General features: G+C 58.8%; 1 protein-coding gene across 3 annotated transcripts in view; it reads left to right on the top strand.

Moving 5' to 3' along the window:
• Positions 1–15,287, top strand: part of NOS1AP (nitric oxide synthase 1 adaptor protein) — a 42,936-nt gene extending 27,649 nt beyond the window's left edge. The window contains exons 3-12 of one of the 3 annotated variants that reach the window (XM_059478338.1): positions 1,607–1,699; positions 2,095–2,153; positions 2,759–2,867; positions 3,021–3,162; positions 4,335–4,474; positions 5,008–5,175; positions 7,105–7,270; positions 7,831–7,980; positions 12,800–13,067; positions 13,167–15,287. In XM_059478338.1, coding sequence (XP_059334321.1) covers positions 1,607–1,699; positions 2,095–2,153; positions 2,759–2,867; positions 3,021–3,162; positions 4,335–4,474; positions 5,008–5,175; positions 7,105–7,270; positions 7,831–7,980; positions 12,800–13,067; positions 13,167–13,659 — 1,788 coding nt within the window. In that variant the 3' untranslated portion in view covers positions 13,660–15,287. Of the gene's footprint in view, positions 1–1,606; positions 1,700–2,079; positions 2,154–2,758; positions 2,868–3,020; positions 3,163–4,334; positions 4,475–5,007; positions 5,176–7,104; positions 7,271–7,830; positions 10,811–12,799; positions 13,068–13,166 lie in introns of those variants that run through there. The other 2 variants (XM_059478340.1, XM_059478339.1) reach the window with 2 other exon arrangements.
• Positions 15,288–15,563: the final 276 nt, after the last annotated feature.

Genomic DNA, 15,563 nt, shown 5'->3' with positions numbered 1-15,563 from the left:
GGATGTTGCAAATGAGTGATTTGTTAGGACCAATAAATCAGGCATCAGCACCAAGGTGCCATGCAGTCACCCTGGATGCTGCAGAGAGCTTCCAGGTCGGCCTGCAGCTCCTGGAAAATCACATGCAGAGCCTCAGAAAGGACTGGGATAATTACTGCAAGGCTGTCAGGCCAAAGCTCACCTTTTCAGGGCTAAATCAAGACATTTCTTTAGTGTTAGGTACCAGGCACTGGTCTAGTGTCCTGACAAGACACAAAGAAAGGGGTCTTGAGTGCAGTTTCATCTCTGCTGGTAATGATGGGGATGGCACTTGGTGGGTTCTTTGGTGAGACCCTTCTCCATGAGGAATAAGCCATGCAAGCAGCATGTGGGGATGTGCTGGGGGCTTTGAGGCTGACCAAAGCCACGGTGGGAGCCTGACCTCTGCTTTCTCCAGCCCATCACCATGGCTTCAGCCCCAGTGTGGGTGGGCTTGCCCAGTCAGTGCTTGGGGGAGGGCAGAGCTGTGTTCCCTGCACTGTTTCCCAAGCCTTCTGAATCTGCAGTCCCCTTCAGCCACTTTAAATGGCTTTGAGGAATTGTGCTTTCAGGTCTTTTATCATTGCTCACAGGTCAGGGCCAGCAGCTTTGCTGCCTGCTGGCTGTGGCTGCCAGAGCTGATGCATCACGCCGTGCTGGAGCTGTCACAGGAGGCTGGTGTGGGCAGGGCGCCGCTCCCTCTGCAGAGACACTGCCCAAATGGGAGAGCATAAAGCAAATCCCCTGCCTCAGGCAGGCCAGGGCAGCGTGCAGGGCTTTTTCTGGGCACAGAGGGTCTGTCCCCATGGCTGTGCACAGCTCCCTGCAAGTGGGACCAGTATATCAGGTGCCTGATGTGGCTGCACTGATGTGGCAAACCAGTCGTGGGACTCCTCAAAAGTCCCACAGCAGGATCATGCTTATTGAGCCTACTCCTCTGCCAGCCTTCTCCCCACTTGTAACACACTAAAGGCCAAAGTGGGTGGATTTGGGGGAATCTAATTCTCTCCCCAGGCCAGAGCAGAGCTTTGTGTTTAGTCACTGATCTTTGGAAGTTCCTGTTGGGATTTTTTCCTGTCCGGTGACTTCTAATTGAGATGGGTAATTGCATTATCCCATCTCCCATGGAGGGGTCCTCAGAATCCTCAGCAGTCATCTTCAGTTTTATACTGAGCCCAAAAATACCCAGCTCAGAATGGCATTTCACTTTCCAGAGCTCAGCAATGGCCACCAGCCAGGGGGGCAAGTGCAGCCAGGCTGCGGATCCTTGGGGGTATGGTGGTCCCTCTCTGGGGAGGCACAGCCCTTCAGAGGGGCAGGCCAAGGGCCTTTGAAACACAAGCTAACATGCCCAGCAGCATCCTGAACTGGGTAGAGCATTATCCACATCCAGGGGCTGGATTGCTTTGGTGTGTGCTCCTCGAGATGCTGGGCACTGCAGAGCAAAAAGACCCCTTGTCCTGTCCTAGCATGGGTGTACAAGGTTGATGTGGGAGACAGGAGAACCTGCCCCTGTCCCTCTTGCCCCTCCCTGGGGCTGTCCTGGCACAGGAAGGCTAACTCAGGTGTTTCCTTCCACCTCCTGCAGTATGAGTTTAAAGCCAAGAATATCAAGAAGAAGAAGGTGAATCTCATCGTGTCGGTGGATGGCGTGAAGGTCATTCTGAAGAAGAAGAAGAAGGTAGGCAGCACTGGTCCCTGGGGCAGCAGTGCCTCAGCAGCAGAGCCCCTCTCCTCCTGGTGCAGGGCCCTTGCAGCATCCTTGAACTTCTGGGAAGCTCTGGTGGGCTGGGAGAGGGAGGCACAGGCTGGGTCAGCCTGGTGTGGGTCACGTTCCTGCAGGGTGGCTGAGCCAGTCCTGCTGTGGTGCACAAGGGGCTCAGGGGGCCCTGGGGGAGGTGATGTGGGATGTGACTGGTCCCCAGAAGGACCCGACCCTCAGCAAAGGGTTGCAGGGGAGCAGCAGCAGAGCTGTGACAGGAGCTTCCCAAGTATGTCCCCAGACTGTCTCTGTGCCCTGTCCTTGTTCTCAAGGACAGCATCTGACGTACTCATTTTCAGCTTCTTTCATTGCAGAAAAAAGAATGGGCCTGGGACGAGAACAAAATGCTCGTCATGCATGATCCCATCTACAGGTAAGGCTGCTGGGCGAGGGGACAGGCTTGTGTGGCTCTGCTGTCCCCCTTACCCACACCACACCAGCACTGTGCTGGGCACTGGAGAGCCACCACCATGCTGTGGAGGGCAGCTCATGGAGCTTCCTGAAGCCTCCAGCTCTCCTCCTTCTTCTTCCCAAAAGTCAAGAGCAGGGGGTGTCTGTTCCAGGGAGGCCAAACTGGAGCAAGAGAGGCCCCCAGCCATGCTGGGGAGGGGGTGGCAGGCACCTGGGCAAGGCATCCAGCTCTGTGGGGTGGGGTTTGCTTCCAGCTGGCCAGGAGTGGGGTTTGCTCTTCTCAATCCCTGGAGGGCTCCTGGGCTGCTGATGCTGTCCCTGGGGGCTGAGCAAAGAAGTCCTGTGCTGCCTTTGCAAAATGTTTGCTGCTGCTGAATCAGCCAGCAAATTTTCCCAGCTGAGGTAAAACCACTGCCAAAATATTCTGATGGGCTTTAGCAGGGATGTGCAGAGGTTGGGCATCTGCAGCACCCTGTGCCTTGGGAAGCATTGGTTGTGGCCTTGGCCTTGTCCCATGGGAATGTGGGTAATGTGTATGCTTATATCCTTTCCATTCCGTCCTTGCAGGATATTCTATGTATCTCATGACTCCCAGGACCTAAAGATCTTCAGCTACATTGCCAGGGATGGGTCTAGCAATGTCTTCAGGTGCAACGTCTTCAAGTCCAAGAAGAAGGTAAGATGCCAGGATGCACATCTTGCCCTGCTGTACTCTGGCTGGAGCAGCTGGGCAGGACCCCTTGGATGTGAGAGCCCTGAGGGCTGTGCCAGCCTGGGGGGCGCAGGGGCAGCCCAGCTGCAGTTCCCTGTGCCCTCCTGTCCCCGGCAGAGCCAAGCCATGCGCATTGTGCGGACGGTGGGGCAGGCGTTCGAGGTGTGCCACAAGCTGAGCCTGCAGCACACCCAGCAGAACGCTGACGGCCAGGAGGACGCAGACAGCGACAGGAACGGAGACGACCTGGACGTCCCAGGTATTCTTCAGGGGTGCAGGTGTAGGGGTGGCGTGGGGCCCCAGAGCCTGGCAGGTGTGGGTCACAGAGGCACTGCCTTCCCATACTGCCCCTGGATGGCTGACACCTCTGGGCAATGGATTTGCACAGCAATCTGGCCTGCTGTGCTCCAGGCTCAAGCTGGGATCTTGCCCAGCAAGAAACCTTCTCTAGGTGTTAGCCATGATCCTCTCAGACATCCCCCTTGCTGAGAGCCCATTAGCAGAGCCCGGGGCTCTGCTCTGTGCTTGGCTGCACACGCTGCAAACATTCCCTCGCTGCTACCGTACAAGGGGGCCCAAGCACGTACCTTCCTCGTGTCCTCTCTGCAATTCCCAGAATGGACACAGCCATGTTTGTGCTCTCCCATCAAGCTGTCAGGGCTGCAAGCAGGCTGCAGACCCTGCTCCCTCTCAGCCCTGTGGGTAGAGGGTGCAGGGATGCCTGGCTGGGGGGCTGCTGGTCCAGCCCCATCACCCTGAGCGGGGTCCCAGGGAGCAGCCTTGCTCCTTGGCACCGGTGCCTGTGTTGGAGGGGAGGCAGAAGTTCTACGAGAGCTTAGTCAAACCCTTTCAGTGCCAGGTGGGACACTGGCAGGTCCTGCTGCCTGTCTGTGTGTGAATTCCCTGCCCTGCCCTGCCATGCTGTGGGCTGGATCCCCCACATCCTAACAGGAGCAGCCTGGGCTGGGCTGCAGTTTCCTGCTCGCCTCTGTAACCAGTGCTGTCCTGATGACCTAATCATCGGGCTGCCCTGGACCGGTCATTGTTTGCTTTTCCTCCACACAATGTCCCGGCCACAATATGCAGCTCCCTGGGGAATTCAGAGCATCTGTTTTTTGTTTTTCTTTCCCGTAATCTCTTGTTTACCTTTCTTCAGCTTTATCTGTGTTTTCTGTTCTTGGTGGCCCGTTTGTCTCACATCAGGGCTTTTGGCTGCCCTTCCCCGGGTTTGGTGTGCTGGGGCTGGGTGTGTTTTTAGCTGCAAGCCTCTTCCTGAGCAGCAGCAGGAAGAGCAGCCCCGTCTCTGTGTACCTGCTTCCCGGAGGGTGGCTGGGTGGCACGGGGGCGGTGGGACCCGCGCTGGGCATCGCTGCCCACGCCACGGGTGAGCTCAGTGGGCTCCTGGGGCCGTGCCCTGCCCTGCTCCCGCAGCCTGTCGCCTCTCCGGCGTGGAGAGAGCGGCCGCCTCGGCCGAGGAGACCGACATCGACGCCGTGGAGCTGCCGCTGCCCGGAGCCGACATCCTGGACTTCAGCCGCGGCGTCACCGACCTCGATGCTGTGGGCAAGGAGGTGGGTGCCATGCCGGGCCCAGGGTGCTGCCCTGCCCTCTCCTCTCAGGGGGTGGCACGGCCCCACCCCACGACTCTGAGGGCCCAGGGGTCAGCAGGGATTGTGCAGCATTCCCCAGCTCCAGGATCAAAGCCATCGGCCGCTGCAGGGCTGCCCTTTGGCTGGGGCCCAGGGGAGAGAGCCGTCCCGAGGCTCAGCTATGTGCAGCCACACGGAAAGGGTTTGGGGCTGAGCTGATAGGGACTTTTTTCCACCAAAAACACAAAAATAAAAGACTTTTTTGATACAGTGGAAATTCCCACGGGAAGCGTCAGCCTTTTCGGGAATTTTCTACAAAAGTATGTGGGTTGTTGTTGAAACTGAAAAAGTACTGTTTTCAAAGGTTGTAAGCACCCTCAGCAAAGTGTGCATTAGCTGTGAATGCAGCTGCTTCTTTTCTGGGTATTTAGCATGGCTGCTCTGTGCCAAAGCTCATGTGTGCCTTTCTGAGGTGAGTGCCAGGGGATCACACCTTCAACACTGGTGTTTTGCAGAGCTGCCTCCACCCTGAAGATATCCTGACAGCATCGCCCAAGATGCTGCTGCCCTCGTCTGCCCAGCTGCCCGACCTGGGAACACCCCTCTCTGCCCACCACCAGATGCAGCTTCTCCAGCAACTCCTGCAGCAGCAGCAGCAGCAGACACAAGTGGCCGTGGCACAGGTTCTCCCCTCCCTTCTTTCCCAGGGGCAGTGGCAGGGCTGGGACACACTGCTGAACTCCTTGGGGCTGCTGGAGTCTCCTGCCTGGAGGCAGCGTTGAAGGCAGGAGCTCCATGGGGAGGGAGCTCCATGGGGTGCTTGCTTTCCACCAGGTGTCTGGGGCCTTTGGCTCTGTCTGCTCCCCAGAGCCCTGCCTCAGTGACTGGTGTGCCTGGACTGTGCAGCTGGCAGCTCATTCTCCATGCAGCTATTTCTCATTGAAGCAGCTCTGGCTGCTTTATCCAGCTCATTACCTGAGCTTTACTTGTTCCCTGACCTGCACTGAGCTAGCTGCAATTCATCAACTTTTTTCATGGCCCAAGCGATGGACTCCAGCAGCCTTTCCGTGCTGCCCCATGGCTTTGCTCCTCTCACATCAGTAAATCAGTATTTGTTGATCAGTTCTGGCTGAGCTGCTGCCTCCAGAGCCCACATGCCTTTTGGGGTCACAGACTCCCTCTGGAAGTGGGATCTGCATTATTGGGGAGTCCTTTGTGTCTGTCCAAGTATAGTGTTGCTCACAATCCAAAATGCTCCATGATCCTGCTTGAAGTGTAAAATATTGCACCCCTTGCTCTTGCTCTGCCTTTGCAGCATGTTGTAAATCCCAGTCCTTTGCCTGGTCTCCTGTCACTCCCAGGCTCGCTGTGTTCGAGCTCGGCTCTGCCAAGGACACTGCTGTGGCACCTTGCTGGCCACATTTGGGCAGCAGCTGCCTGCTGGCACAGCTGGCACTGCCTCCTGATACCCATCTGTGGGGGCAGGTTCCCCCAGCTGGGCAGCTTCAGGGGCCCTGCAGCTGCAGCTCACAGCTTGGCAGGTACAGAGAGCTTCCTCTTCTTCCTCAAGGTCACTTTCTAGGGCACAGTAAAATAGCCTTTTGTATTTGGTGGGGATATTTTTAGTTTTGGGTTATTTTTGTTTTGGAAATTTTTTTGTTTGATTTTTTTGGGGTTTTTTGTGTTTTTTTTTTTTTTTTTTTTTTTTTTTTTTTTTTGTTTGTTTGGTTGATTTTTTGTTTGTTTTTTGGTTTGGGGGTTTTTTTTGTTTGTTTGTTTAGTTGTGAATCTGTGCTTTCCTGGTTCCAGTCCTTGCTGGAACAGTTGTAGGAGCTGTGAGTGAGTGCCAGGAAGGGGTGCTGAGCCCAAGTGGCCCCCAGGTCACTGCTGTTCCCTTGTGTTAATTTCTGGAGTTCTCCCTGCTGGAATGCAGATCAGAGAGCTGCCCTGGGCAGGAGCTCTGGGCTGTCTGCCCTCAGGGCATGGTTCTGGGGACACAGATGTTTGCACAGAGGTGCCTGTGCTGAAATCAGGGTGGTATTGCCCGTGGGCTGCCCACAGGCATTGCTTCCCAGAGCCAGGCTGAGCAGCCAGCTCGCACCTGAGAGGCAGCACCCCTCAGCAGCAGCCTGCCATCTGTGGTGCTCCAGCCCCTCCTTGTGACAGAGGCCACTGGCTGGGCCCTGTTTCTGGGAAAGCTTCCCAAAGAGACAGCTTTTCCAGGGCCAGCTCTGCTGCACGGCTGTGCCCTCGTGCACCCGCTGCACCATCCAGTCGAGTGTGTCTCCTCTGCTGCATCCATCCGGCTCCTCCTGGGCTGCCCTTTCCATGCACATCTGCAGCTCACGTGCACCCCTGACAGTTCAGCCAGTGCTGCCTGCCTGGCCTTGGGCTTTCCATCAGGGAGGCCGGGGGTAAAATGTGCTGAGTCCTGGTGTGACACCACCCACACACTCCCCATCACATCTGCAGTACGTGCAGGGAATGGCTGCTTCATCACATCATGGGTTGGGATGCTGGTGAGCCCTGGGAGATGGGCAGGGATGGCCAGAGTTGAAGCCCTCAACCCCCGAGCAGCATCTGCCCGTGCTCACCCGCTGTATCCTGTCCAGGTCCACCTGCTGAAGGATCAGCTGGCAGCAGAGGCAGCGGCACGGCTGGAGGCCCAGGCTCGTGTGCACCAGCTCCTGCTCCAGAACAAGGACTTGCTGCAGCACATCTCACTGCTGGTCAAACAGGTGCAGGAGCTGGAGCTGAAGCTGGCGGGGAACACGACCAGTAAGCGCTGCCGCCCATTCCTCTCCCCTCGCAGCTAGCCAGGGCTGTGGGGGACATGCATGCAGGTGTTTTTCTTGGGGTTCTGTGTGCATTTCCAGTTATTTTGTTCAGAGGGATATTTGTGCCCTTCTGGCCTGGCTTGTGTGTGTGCATGCATGCAGCATGGGAAGGGGCTTGGGGAGGGCTGTATGGACAGGTAGTCACCTACCTCCATCAGCTGTATGTTCGCTTTCCCCAGTGGCTGCATGCTCCAGGCCAGCTCCATACCTGCCCAAGAGCCCCTATTTGACCTTCCATCTCCAACAGATGTGGCCATCAGCTCTCTGCAGGAGCTGGGCTGGAAGAGAGTTAACTTCTTGTCCTGGAGAACTGGCCCTTCGTTGGCCAGCAGCAGCTCCTGGCATTAGTGACACCAAATAAGCCCCTCAAAACAGCAAGAGTGGAGAGGTTGATACTCAAACGACCCCAGACTGTCCTCCTCTGGCCAGTGTGCAGCCAGCTGCGGTGGCCAGGGGATGCCCAGGCAAGCTGGGCCTCTTAGCCGTGCCCTTCTCTTGCAGCAGGCTCCCAGGACAGTCTGCTGGAGATCACCTTTCGCTCCAACGCCCTCCCCGTCCTGTGCGACCCGACCACCCCGCAGCCCGAGGACGCGCACCCGCCGTCGCTGGGCCCCAGCCCGGCCTTCCCCAGCAGCATGGGCAGCCCCATAGGTAGGAACGACTGTCTGGTGAAGCTGGAGTGCTACCGCTTCCTGCCGGACTCGGGGCCGCCCGCCCCGGAGCCAGCCCTGGGCAGCCTGGAGCTCATCAAGTTCCGCGAGTCAGGCATCGCCTCCGAGTACGAGTCCAACACGGACGAGAGCGAGGAGCGCGACTCCTGGTCCCAGGAGGAGCCGCCGCGCCTGCTCCACGTGCAGCCCAGGCAGGACCTGGGCGACAGCCTGGAGGACGAGATCGCGGTGTAGGGGTCAGCAGGAGGTGGTGCAGAGCAGCCAGGGCCTGCTGGAGCTGGGGGGGACCCCGGCCGCAGCACCGTGGCCCTGGCAGGGATGGCACAGCCCAGAGGGAGGGGGGCAGAGGAGGGAGCAGGAGGATTCCGGCGCCCGGTCGCGAGTGTCTGGAGGTGAGGACGGAGCCGTGCCCAGGGCGTGCCGTGCTCCGGCACGTGTGGGCTTGTGTGCTGAGCTGCAGCATCCCTGCTTTGCAGCAGACAGAGCTGACAGCTCCTAGTGCTCCCCCCCGGCCCCGTCTCCCTTCAAACTGTGTGTCAAGGTCAGGCAGAGGTAAGGGACTTCTCCTGGATTAGCCTCTGCTGCTGCTGGGGAAGCAGTGAAGCAGAGGAGGGGTTTTACTGGGGGAATGGGCGAGCAGTCTAGGGCAGTGAGCAGAGACAAGAGGCACTGAGGGGGCAGCTCCAAGGTGGTAAGCAAGGACAGAGCAGCTGGTCTGGCTCTCTGCATGGTGGGCAGGGTGGGGGACAAGTACAGGGCCATGCTAAATGAGGGTTGGTGATGGTGCACTGTCAGAGTGGGTCTGTGAGTGAGAAGTGAGCATTGAGGGACAGTGGGGATGAGCCTGGAAAGGATTTGAAGAGGTGAGATGAGGTTGCACAGGCTGGCCAGGTGCAGGTAGGTGTTGGCAGGGGGATGTGTCACTCTCAGGACAGGGTTTATCTATGCCAAGGCAGGTGGAGGGCATGCAGGCTGTGCAGCAGAGAGGAAGGCACAGCGCAGTGTGGAGCAGGGAGCCAGGGCATGCAGCATCAAGCTGTGGAGTGTCCTCCCCCTAATCCTTTGGCTCCTTGGCGCAGCTGCCAGGTTTCAAAGCCTTTTTCATGCTCTCAAGTCACATTTTCAAGCGCTTCAAATCACTACAAACTGCCTGCTTTGCTTTGTAGACAAACCCTCCCATTTCCAAGCAGTTGTTTTGCCCCAGACCAAGGCTGGGAGCTGCAGTGCTGGCACTGGCATCTTCAGGGCTGAGCACACTTCCAGCCTCAATGGGGAGTGAACTGCTGGTGGTGCTTCATCACACCTCTGGTTTGCACCCTCTGGAAAAGTGAATCCAGGATCTCAGGGGTCCCCCACCAGCCCTCGAGACACTTATGGCTGAAAGCCATCTGTGGGGGCCTCCAAGGGACCCAGAGCTTGTTCCTTTTCTGCAAACACTTTTATCACCTGCCTGGTGCTGAGCCTCTAAGAGGCCAAGATTGGAAGGGGTATGAACCAAAGTCCTGATGTCCACCCTGCTTCATGTGGAAGCACTCGATGAGGTGGGGATTTGGCACAGTTGTCTTCCTCCCCATCCTCCCTCCTATCCTGCTTCTGCTTTGCTTTGTTGCTTCCTTGCTGCTCTCACCTTTGCCAGCTCTGTCTCTGCTCAATCTGCCTGCAACTAACCCCTGGCTGACACCACCTCTTGCTCTCCTCCAGGGCTTAGCCTGGCTGCTGAGCAAAGTCCATCACTTCTCTCTGCCCTGGTCCCCTGGGGACTGAGAGCTGCTGAGAAGTGTGTGTGTGAGACCCCTGGGGTCAGCACAAGCTGTGCTGTGCACCCTCCACCACACGACAGCACTGGGTGGACTCCAAGGTGCTAGAGTGGGAAGGAGAGAAGGACATGTTTCAGTGTCCCCGGCAGTGCCCTGGTGTCCAGGGGAGCTCTGCACCAGCCACAGAGCAGGCAGGGTGGGAGAGGGTGCTGTTTGGCACATGGTGCTCCTGTCCCCCAGGCACCACTGCCTCCCTATGCCCTGTGCCACACGGCTGTGGGCACGGCTGTGTGCCAGCCCCTGTGCCAGGGACCCGACGTGCCACTGCCAGCTCGCAGCAGTTGGAGCTGAAAGCAAGGGTGAGAGGTTGGTCCAGCTAGGAGGAGGAAGGGAGCATGGCAGCATGCACAAGGCATGGTGCTTACAGGGTAGGGAGGGTTGAGCTTGGACAGGGATTTCCATATGGGCAGAGAGATCGTTCAGGGGAAGAAGCAGCAGGAGCTCAGCTGTACCCACGGGGCAGGTGAAGGGAGAGCCCAAGAGGAGCAATAACAGGCCAGAGGTCTCTTCCAGGCTGGGTTGCCTCAGGAAGCAGGTGGAGGAGCCATCTCCTGAGCCCCTGCTGCAGTCCATCCCTGCTGCACACACAGAGCTCAGGTCCTGTGAGGGGCTGTCAGGACCAGATGTGGCCCCAGGCTGCTGCCCCACGCTCTGCCCACGGGGGACAGGGGCAGGTGCCCCACAGGCCGAGGGGGTGCTGCCGGGGCCGGGTGGGATCCTGCCAGCCTCGTGCTGCACCATGGCTGTACACATGTAAATGACCCCTCCTAAGTCAGTGCTGCCTCCAAGACTCCTCTCTAGCCTCTCACTTTTGTTATGGACCTTGACAGGGGTTTTATAGCTATATTTTTTGTCCTTTCTTTTCCTACAACTGTCATATTACTAACTGTTGAATCTATCTGGGAAGCCAATCTGTCATTGTAAGTGCACTTAACCCTTGGATGTTGTCATCAGTCAACTGGCTTTTGCTAAATAAATCTTTCTATTTCTCAAGGCTTTCTGTTGTCACTTTCTTCTCACTGACTCTCTCTTTCTGTACTTCCTTCCCTCTCCATGCTGGGTGCCAGCACCAGCAGTGCATCCTCTGGCCTTGCAGAGACCCCCTCCAACCTAAGCTTCCTCTCCTGTGGGACCCCTGCTTGTGCTAGCCACAGGATGCCCACGAGAGCAAGATGCCCAGAATGTTGCTGGGAGTAGAGGTGTTTCAGTCGTGCCCTTCAGCCACTGCACAGCACAGGGCTTGTCTCAGGGCTTGTCTCAGGGCTGATCCAACAGCTGGAGGGTGCCAGGGACTTCCTGGCATCTGCAGAGCTCCCCACAGAGATGCAGAGATGCTAATCGGCACTTCCAGGGGCTCGGGAAATTCTTGGCAGCTGAAAAAGGAAAAATAGGGAAGAGCCACTCTTAAAGGATGGCAGAAGTGTTGTGTAGGCAAAAGCAGCTCGCCGGCAGGAGCTGACTGCTCCTGAACAATTCATTGTGCTTCTGGCAGGAGTGATGGAGCAGTGCCCTCCCGTGGCTGCTGGGGCTGCACGGACACCGCGGGGGCTGCAGCCTCCTGTGCCTTGAGCTCCTGCTCCCCCAGCACCTCGGGCCTGCAGCAGAACCCCTGGAAGGTGTAGCCCTCCTGGGAGCTGTGCTGGGTCTGAGTGTTGAGCAGCCATGGTGTGGGGAAGGTGGGGCAGCACAGCGTGCACTGGTGGCCACGCTGGAGCAAGCTGGCCCTTAGAAGCAGTGAGTTTGTCCTGGACCATGATGCTGGCTCTGCTGCTGGCCAGCCTGTCCCTCTCAGAGGCTGGAAGTCATCTGAGGAGCCAGAAGAGAGCTCTTCAAGAAGTTGTCAGGCTGCTCACACTCCCGAGAGCTGGTGTCCAGGCTGGAGGAGAAGCTGCCCACGCACTGCTGGGTGGCTCTCTTGGTGCAGATGGAGAGCTGTAGGATGAACCCCAGGGCTGGCAGATGCTGCAGGTGCAGGCAGGCAGCTCGCTGTTCAGCAGGACTGTGGGGCCACAGAATGCAGAGGAAAGGGCCTGCAGTGAGTCGGGGGTCCCTGTAAGAGTCCAGCCCACCACGAGGCTGGAGCAGTGCTGGGAACGCTTCCTCTCTGGCTGTGCCATGGGATGGGGAGGTGGTTGTCTCTGTCTCATATGTGCCCCCAGATGCAGAGGTAGAGCTGGGCAGAGGATGCTGATGGGCAGCGAGGCCCCAGAACAGCACCAGGCTGACCCAGGAACTACCTGGGGCCATCACACAGACCCACTCTGACATGGAGGCAGCCATGGGGGTTTGAGCTGGCGCTCCTGGGGGCAGCCCCCACAGCTTCAGGGACTCTTGCTGGGAAGACATGGTGGAGGAATCCAGTGTAGCTCAGAGGTGGGGTTTGATTGCAGAGCCCTTTCCTCTGCAAGCACCTGCTGCCACCCACCACAGAGACCCAGCCTGGGCTGAGCTGAGGGAGCCATGGTGGGGTGGGCAGTGCAGAGCCCACGCCATGGGTGTCCCAAGAGAAGGTGCTGTGACTTCACCAGGGTGTGGCTGGCAAGGGACTCACCCCATGTGAGTCCCATCTCTTCAGGTAGCATGACATACCTGAGCAGGGGGTTGGCAGCACGCCTCAGCTGGCAGTGTGCAAGGGACAGGCCTCGGCCCTTGCCATTCCCCTGGTAAATGCTTTCTCGCTCTCTCTTTTTCCACAACCTGTTTCCCAAGTCGCTTGGTGTCAGGTAAGAGAAGCTCTCTGTGTTGGCAGTGCCAGCGTGGGGCCCTGGGCCCACTCCTACCCTCTCTTGCCCCACGCTGGTCCCCTGTGCATGCACTGCCCCGTGCAGCCCTGGCATCGCCTGGCTGCCCACAGCCTCTGCAGGGCTCTAGGCACATCCTCCCCGTCCCCAAAGCTGTGTTCCCACAGTGCTGCTGGGCCGGCCCTGCTGGGATCCCCCTGCAGCCTGACTCACATCCTCTCTGTTCCCTTGCCCCCTCCAGTGGACCAGAGCATGTTTGAGAACGCCAGCGCCGGCACGGCACCCGCGCCGCGGGCACAGCACGTCCCTGCCGCGGCGGGCGCCGTGCCCCAGCCCTGCCGGCCTGCCGGCAGCCAGCACCTGCGCAACCTGGGCAAGGCCGTGGGCGCCAAGGTGAACGACCTGCTGCGGCGCCGGGAGCCGGCCGGCCTGCCCGCCGTGGGAGCCATGGAGGTGAACGCCAGCGCGGGCGCCGTGCTGGCCACGGGACAGCCACCCGCTGAGCACGGGTGAGTGTCCCCGCAGCGAGCGCCCCGTGCCAGCGCCATGGGCACAGGCTGGAGGGGCTCAGAGTGGGGCTGTATGCAGCTGTCCCTCTGTGCTTGCAGGGCTGTGGCACTGGAGGCCTTTCCCCGGCTGGAGCCCCCGCCCCCCATCACCAAGAAGCGGACACCGCGCGCCCTGAAGACCCCCCAGGACATGCTCATTGCTCCGCAGCCGGAGGGGACCGGCACCAGGGGTGGCACCGAGGAGCCTCCTGAACCACCCCCGGCTCACCCTGAGCCCACAGAGGAGCAGCCGGGGATGGGGGACCCGTCCCCTCCAGCATGCCCTGGTGACCTCGGTGTGACAGGTGCCCTAGAGCCCAGCAGGGACCAGCCTACCAGTGCCCTACCCGTGCCCGACCTCATCCATAAGGGCAGCCAGGAGAGCCAGTGGCAAGTGGGTGAGAGGGCCACTGAGATGTCAGCCAGCACAGAGAAGCCCTCACGGAGACAGGGGCTGGAGCACGAGCCAGCAGCGAGCACAGGGCGGCCAGAACCACGTGCCTCTGGCTGGGAGGTGGAGGGGGCCCATCCTGACCTACTGTCCTTTGAGTAGCAGTGGGTAGCTGTGACAGGGTTGCCATGGGGGCTGGCTCTCCCAGACTTGTCTCTCACTGCCACTTGCCTTTTTTGGGGTGATTATTTTGGAAAGGAGGAAGTCCTGGACTGGAACGACCCATTTGCTGCCCAGTGTGGGCTCTGGGGAGCCATGAAAACCTGCTTCTCCCCAGATTTCCGGGAGGGGCACAGCCTGTCCTGCCATGGTTTCTGTAGCCCCATTCTGGCCCCCTATTCACCCTAGTCATGCCAAGCTCCTGTCCTGCCACAGTGCCACTGCCACCCTGTCTGCAGCCAGGAGCCTTGCTGAACTGGGAACCAAGGGGGTGCGTGGGGGTAGAAGTGCCAGCCTGCCCCAAACCCCATTGGCTCTGCTGGAGCGAGCATCCTGTGAGCATCCCACATGCACCACACACTTCCTCGTGTCTGCACTGGCTGCCTTGGTCCAGAGGATTTCCCAGCTCACACCATGTGCTTGCTGAGATGCCCCGTCCTGGGTACCAGCGGGCTCACCCAGCCCTGGTGCCAGGAGCCAGGACAGCAGATGTGTCCAGGGCCTTCTCCAGGTGCTGACCTCGTGGTGTTACTCTGCTGAGTGCCATCTCCTTGCACTGGAGCCCCAGATGCACTGGGCTCTGGCAGGATGCACAATTGCTGGCCAGTGGGCTCTGGCAGGGAGCTGAGCTCTCTGTGAGACTCCCTTCCAGCTCCTGCTTGTTTCCTGGTCTCATCCCAGCCACCATGGACAGAGATGTCCAGGCAGGCAGCCCTCTCCATAAAGGGGAGTCACTGCTCCCCTTTATTTCCTGGGACAGTGGTCTCTGCAAGACTGGGACACACAAAGCCACGTGGTCCTCTGAAACTGCTGTATGAGTGTTTTGCCATGGATTACAGGAGGAGTTAGCCAGCCTGGGGACATCTCTGTCAACGCAAGGCAGCAGCTGTGAGATGGAACTTTTTACTTAGAGCTTTTATGTACATCCTCACCACAAAGGTGTTTTTCAGAGGAAAAGCTCCAAAGCCCCAGGCTGGGTTGGAGGAACCCAGGAGCTCATGGGTGAGGCTGCTCACAGCTCCTTCTGGGCCATACAGGATGGTTGGGCTGAAGAAATGTCTTCCACCACCCAAAGCCATGCTATCCCGCTGGAGGAAGGAAGCTGTGAGCAGGGATCCCCTCGCCCTGGGAGCAGCCCCCCATGTCCTTGTTGTTGGTGTGGGGATGCCACAGTGGCACTGGGGCCCTGCAGCTCTGTGCTCTGGGAAAGCCCTGCTCAAGAGTGAAGGGACGCAGAGTTGCACAGAGACCATGTTCAGTGCTGAGGTGTCACACACCCTGACAATGTGATCACGCTGTGCATGGCCACCTGCACCCTCAGCTCCAGGGGTGTGTGTGTGCTGCCAGGTCTGCACTGCGGTGTAGGTGTTGATGGAAACCAGGACGTGCAGGCCCTGTCTGAAGAACCACTATCTTCAATCGCTGTGATCCCAAGGGAACCTTCCCCTTGAGGGTTGTCACTCACAGCCGGTTAGAGTCCACTCCCTCTATTTATGTTGTCAGGGTGCGTGTGTGTGGTTTGAGACAAGAGATGCAGATTGCACAATAAATTTTTTTGGCTTTTGTACCTACTGATGTGTGGCATTTCCTTGATGGGAGAGGACACCCTGCACGACCCTGGCGCCATCCTGGTGGGGAGCCAGGGGGCGGAGGGGGAGTTTGGTGGTGCCCAGACTGGGGTGGAGAACGTGGCTGCCTTGCTGCGCTTGGCACCACCGGGTGATGGCTGGGCTCGGGCACAGGGGACCAGATCCCGGGGTGCTGCGGTAATGGGAGCCCGCCGGTGCCTGGGCCGAGTGGACGGAACTCTGAGTCTGTTGAGGGTACTGGAGCCCGAGCTGAGGGGA

Source organism: Ammospiza nelsoni, chromosome 9 (assembly GCF_027579445.1).
Source record: "Ammospiza nelsoni isolate bAmmNel1 chromosome 9, bAmmNel1.pri, whole genome shotgun sequence".
Lineage (NCBI taxonomy): Eukaryota > Metazoa > Chordata > Aves > Passeriformes > Passerellidae > Ammospiza > Ammospiza nelsoni.
This window is presented reverse-complemented; position numbering and strand designations above follow the sequence as displayed.